The sequence below is a fragment of the Ruditapes philippinarum genome, unplaced genomic scaffold, assembly GCF_026571515.1.
Source record: "Ruditapes philippinarum isolate M1 unplaced genomic scaffold, ASM2657151v2 ctg17319_1_1_1_1, whole genome shotgun sequence".
Classification (NCBI taxonomy): domain Eukaryota; kingdom Metazoa; phylum Mollusca; class Bivalvia; order Venerida; family Veneridae; genus Ruditapes; species Ruditapes philippinarum.
Genome location: NW_026862793.1, coordinates 1 through 6,435, shown reverse-complemented (window position 1 = coordinate 6,435; position 6,435 = coordinate 1). Strand labels below are relative to the sequence as shown.

General features: G+C 33.3%; 1 protein-coding gene across 1 annotated transcript; it reads left to right on the top strand.

Annotated features, from left to right (window-relative positions):
* The first annotated feature begins 1,683 nt into the window (after window positions 1–1,683).
* LOC132720246 (myotrophin-like) lies at window positions 1,684–6,401 on the top strand. The gene is made up of 4 exons (XM_060704335.1): window positions 1,684–1,841; window positions 3,947–4,054; window positions 4,730–4,813; window positions 6,125–6,401. The coding sequence occupies exons 1-4, from the start codon at window positions 1,767–1,769 to the stop codon at window positions 6,215–6,217; spliced, it is 360 nt and encodes a 119-aa protein (XP_060560318.1). The 5' UTR covers window positions 1,684–1,766; the 3' UTR covers window positions 6,218–6,401.
* Window positions 6,402–6,435: the final 34 nt, after the last annotated feature.

The following is a 6,435-nucleotide window of genomic DNA, read 5'->3' as shown; positions in this document are numbered from 1 at the left end:
TAAACATATTACCATGTATTATAAGAATGCCCTAACAGGTATTTAGGGTCCTTTGTGCCTCCCTAGGAAATATTTTAAGGTCTTTTGTGCCTCCCTAGCAGTCCTTTGTGCACCTGAGCAGTCCTTAGCGGTCCTGCAACTCATCGAAAGCATAAATTCTATCACAAAAATTATATTATTTCTTACAATAATACATTTTTGTCTATTAACTTACTACCATATATTATAAGAATGTTCTAGGAGGGATTTTAAGGTCCTTTGTGCCTCCCTAGTAGTTGTTAGTGCACTTTAGCAGTCCTTAGCGGTCCGGCAACTCATCGAAAGCATAAATTCTATAACCTAAATTAAATTTTACAATAATACAGTTTTGTCTATTAACTTACTACCATATATTTTAAGAATGTTCTAGGAGGGATTTTAAGGTCCTTTGTGCCTCCCTAGCAGTCTTTTGTGTATCTGAGCAGTCCTTAGCGGTCCGGCAACTCATCGAAAGCATAAATTCTATCACCAAAATTATATTTTTTCTTAAAATTATACATTTTTTGTCACTAAACATACTACCATGTATTATGAGAATGCCCTAACAGGTATTTTAAGGTCCTTTGTGCCTCCCTAGGAAATATTTTAAGGTCCTTTGTGCCTCCCTAGCAGTCCTTTGTGCACCTTAGCGGTCCGGCAACTCATCGAAAGCATAAATTCTATCACCAAAATTATATTTTTTCTTACAATAATACATATTTTTTCTATTAACTTACTACCATATATTATAAGAATGTTCTAGGAGGGATTTTAAGGTCCTTTGTGCCTCCCTAGCAGTTGTTAGTGCACCTGAGCAGTCCTTAGCGGTCCGGCAACTCTTCAAAAACATAAATTTTACCACGTAAATGATATTTTTTCTTAAAATAATACATTTTTTGTCAATAAACATAATACCTTGTATTAAAAGAATGCCCTAGGAGGTATTTTAAGGTCATTTGTGCCTCCCTAGCAGTCTTTTGTGTATCTGAGCAGTCCTTAGCGGTCGGGCAACTCTTAAAATTTTCACCCAAATAATATTTTTTCTTAAAATTATAATTTTTTTTTCACTAAACATACTACCATGTATTATAAGAATGCCCTAGGAGGTATTTTAAGGTCCTTTGTGCCTCCCTAGTAGTCCTTAGCGGTCCTTAGCAGTCCTTAGCAGTCCTTAGCGGTCCTTAGCAGTCCTTAGCAGTGTTTAGTAGGACCCCAAAATCATTATATATAGCAGACGGTTTTTTTCCGCACTTGCCCTCTCTTTTTTTTAAAAAACAATTCAGTTCGCTAGTTTAATTTTTCTACCTTGTCTATGTAAAAATGATTAAATAAAAAGAATAATAAAGAAAAACATCTTAAAATTAATTTTATCTAGAGATATTGTTAAAATAGATTATTGATATTGTTAAAATAGATTATTAATCGGCCTTTTCCGATTATCTTAAGTTTTTTCCGCGGAAAGGGACTCTTTACCGAATTATAAAGTAGTGAATACTTTTACTCCAAATATAATTTGATCATTGTTTTTCTATATATTTTTAACAAATCAAAGCTAAATATCATATCCGATAATAATTACATATATTGCTTTGAAACGAAATGACTATATATATTTCAGTGGCATATTTTATGAAATTTGCTTTTGTGTAGTTAAATTAAAGAGAGAACCTATTCTTTCCGTTTTGTTGTAGAAAAAGGAAGTGAAGTAGTTAACACCCCAGAAAATAGTCGGTGAAAATAGTATCAAAATGTCAGAAGAGTTAGTGTGGGGAGTTAAGAATGGAGATATTGATGCAGTTAAAAAAGAAATAGAAAATAAAAAGGTCATTGTCAATTGCAAATGTCATTTATTAAAGATTATAGTCAAGTTAAAATTTAGACACTTACCTTTTTGTGGGTGGGGAACTGAAATACTTCTAACAGTGCGGCCTTCATTATTAAGTTAAGTAACATTTGTCCCACGTTATCAGTGATTCTTCTCGCTTTAATAATTAATCCTAAGTGATTTACATTATGTTATAATCACATTAGCTTTCACATATGTTTACTGTAACTTTTACAGGCTGAGAATGCCCGATCGGGCTTATGACATAAAAAATCATATTTCTATATAATTTTTATTATATGAGCCCCGTCATGACAAAACCAACATAGTGGGTTTGTGACCAGCATGGATCCAGACCAGCCTGTTCCTCCGCGCAGTCTGATCAGGATCCATGCAGTTGCTGTTCGCTATCAGTTTCTCTACTTGTAATAGGGTTTGTAAGCGAACAGCATGGATCCTGATCAGACTTCGCGGAGGCGCAGGCTGGTCTGGATCCATGCTGGTCGCAAACCCATTATGTTGGTTTTGTCATGACGCTGCTCATATATTTCTTTTAAACTTTGTAAACAACATAATTTTTATGAACTTAAAATATTTTGTTTCGGGAAAATGGGAAATAATTCTAAGAAAATAAAAGGTAACCAAAATATTTTTATTTTGATTTGTATCATATATAAATTCTTAATAAATAAAACAAGTGAGAATGAAACATAATAATTAATTTTTTTAGAAATATGATGTTTTATGTTTAAGCCCGATCGAGCATTTTCACCAGCCTGTTTATGTTGAATAATCTATGACTTCGCCAATAATAAATTAATGCCATTTTTTTTTTTTTTGTCTTCCCATTTGTGTTTGTCACGGTTCAAAATTGTTAACTTATAGTTATAAAGGGAGAAGTGTGTAAGTGTCCGGATAACTCGGTTGGTAGAGCCATGGTATGGTATTCTGGTGGTCCCTGGTTCGAGTCCTGGTCAGGCTGCACATTTAATGATTTATCTCACCCTTTGACATTTGGCGCCCAAAATGGGACTCTGACTGACGTGGCATGTTGAACCTCCTTGAATATGCTCAAACTCACCAATGTGGATTGAGGAAGCTGAAAGAGAATTAGCTGTGTGTTGTATAGACTTTGTCAAATTTGTTGATGTATTGTACTTACACTATCCTATATCATATGCAGTGTGCTTCCATATTAAAGACTATACTAAAAGCTTTATTTCCTGTTATACCCATTAACATTAGCTGTTATTTAGCAGGTGACATAATTTCTACATGTTATAGTATTGTATAAAGTTCTAGAAATTGAAACAATGCGTCCCATTGATGATTTGCCCCATAACAACTCAATCCACGTAAGTGATGATTCACCCCTCTTCAAAATTATTATTTCAAACCTAGTTTAGGTAATTAAGAAATAATAATAATAATAGATGTATGTTTTGGTAAATTTGTGAGATAAAATGTTCACCATATCAATCTATAAGAAAGAAAATGGTCAATTTAACTATTAATTCACCCCAATTAAGTAGTGGTTCGTCACCACCTCATCAATCATCATTGCACCATATTCTAAATCATTTTCGTTCAAGAATGTTCACATTGTTTGTATTTGTTGAAAAAGGATCAGTTGGTGGTATGCACTGAAATACTACATCTTATCTGGTGGCGCCAATCGTCATTAAAATGGGACAAGATGTTATGGGGTGGATCATTATATTACCAGTCCAAGGTGACTGGCAAGTAAACAAACTTTAAAAAAAATCTTTATTTTTTAAACTATTGGTAGGGTTTGTAGAGAAATGGTTTACAGTGCAAGTGGCACATTAGATTTCTTTAATTTAGCAACATCTGCCTGATTTATCTACATGTATATTGATCACCATATCTGTTATTTACAGGTAGGGGCTATTGCAACATATTTGGGACAAGCATCTGTGGATGGTATTAGTGTGTTTGAGGCTAGCTTGAAACAGTTTTGTACATTTGACAAAGAAATTTCTGTTTACAGCAATTTGTTAATCTCATATAGAAATCTGAATATTGAGACTTGCTGCTTTTATAACATGAAAATAAATAATTTTTATTATGTTTTATTTACAGGGAGATATTAATACTGAAGTACAAGGAAGAACTGCCCTTCACTTTGCAGCAGATTATGGTCAAACAGATGTTATAACTTGCTTGTTAGATAATGGTGCTGATATAAATGTAAGAGTTTCCAATATATTTTCATTTTTATATGCCTCCACCATGGAGGTCATGGTATCATAAAGGTAATTAAGGTAAAACATTTTTTCAGACAAGTTTCTTGATTGGGTCTCTACCCTAATTGAAAGATTATTTTTGATTTCACAAACAAATTTACATTTGTGTCTATATTGCCTGTCTTTGCGGTGCTCTTGTTATACAAAATGTATGCTAGAACTTACTGAAGGTGGACTGGTTGTTGACTACTCAAAATTAATCGTAATTGTCCGATAATGTCAGTAATTTTACTGTCTTCTTGTTTATTCTTTATAGAAAAATTCTTTTGAAACTGTTAATGAACTACAAGATTTGTGAATGTCACTAATAATGATATACATGTAGTAATGATAAATGGACTTTTTACAACCCTTAACAGACCAGTAAAAGCAATACCTAAGTACGGTCAAACTGTTGTGTAAGACCACTGTGAAATAAGACCAGTGATATGAAACCTGTTTAGAAAGACTACCCTCGTACTATTTTCCCCATTTGAATGATTTTAGTGCAAACTGATCTATAATATATAAAGTCAACCTGTGATAAATAATTGTTTGATGTTTTCATTCTAATTTCTAACACATATTACACTGTAATCTGTAGAGAATATATTTTCAGTAGCTATTGTTACAATTTCAGAAACCAGATAAACATGGTATATCGCCACTTTTAGCAGCAATATGGGAAAATCATACAGATGCTGTTAAGTTGTTATTAGAAAGAGTAAGTTGATGAAAATCAATTCTTAGTTTGCGTTATGAGCTTAACCTGTGTAGAATTTGTTAAGTTCTATCCTTTGTATGTTTAAGGTATGGTACGTCCGAGTCAATGTAAAATAATTGATCAGCTAAGCAATAGAAAGAGCATCAAAACAGGAGGCTCTCTGGTTTGTATAAGGAGGCATTTCCTGTTGTCACAATAAGTAAACCCCAGAAAAAATGAGCCAATCAACACGCGTGCTCTATTTTTATCCCTGACATACAGTGCGGAAACTGGAGTGCGGGTTACTAATAGTAAATGCCTTAAAGGGAGACACAGGCAAAATTCATTTCTTCGTTTTGATTTTTTCATTCATTATTCTGTAAGTGTCCTGAAAATGAATACACTAGGCAGTCACAGGGACAAAACTTTTGTACATATAAAGAATAAAATGGTGGTTTCCTAACCTGACCCACATGGTTCAGATTTCCCAATAGTTGTAACAGTGAACTATAGAAACATTAAAAAACATGTCAAACGAATGCCTAAGACTTGTTTCAATCATACAATATCCACAATATCTGTTATTGTAACATCCAGGGTTTGTACAAGTCACATGACTTGTTTTAAAACCACTTGCTGATTCTGTCGGGGTCAAAATTTTGTTCAACATATATAGATATATTTATGCTTCAAACACAAAATATATAGGATTTAAACAAAAATTCATGCTGGGACTTTAGAAGATGTCATTTTAGCATGATTTGAGTACATTAGATCATTTTAATATTTATGTCATTAATTTGCCTGAGTATCCCTTTAACTCCATTTCACACACTGTATGGGTATACATTTTAATTCTGACACATATTCAGTAGAAGTCACCAAAATATGACCCAAACTTAAATTGTTGTTCAAAACTTTTGTATTCATAAATAACATACATGTAATGATAAGAAGGGCAGTTGACAGATATCTAGTATATCCATTTAGTACTGGTCCAATAGAACTGTTACAAGTTGCTGCTGAAATAATGCAGTAAACTGGGGCAAAAACAGCCACAAAACAATAATCTACTGGAATTCATTTGTGTTGTTACCATGCTGGGTGGTGATGTTGGTAGTTTACCCTCCGGATCACGACAGTAAGCCACATTGAATTTACCAGTGCATCGTCCAGCCACGGCATCATTCCAAGGGCAAACATCTTAGGTCTTTTACCAGTACAAAAGCATGATTACTACAAAAGCTGAAACTTTGCAATACTTGAACCCTAAGCAATTGAAATTGAAAATGACTATGTATTAACTTCAGAATGAACTTTCTTTCTATATAGGGTGCTAGTAAAGAAGGTAAGGCACCAGACGGAACGTCGTACTACGACTGTGCCGAGACGGATGATATTAAAGAATTATTGAAGAAAAAATAAATTGACACATTGGTGCTATATTTCCAAAGGAAAGAGACTTACAAACCTTGTATTTGGAATGCCAGGAATTATTAATTATGAGACAGACTGTGAAGAAAAGAACAGGAAAAAATGATCAAACATTTTAATGTTGCAGAGATCTAACGAAGAGATGAAGGAAATTTGAAAAATGGAAATATTTTTTTTAAATGATTTAATTGAAAGTACAAAGATTGTAT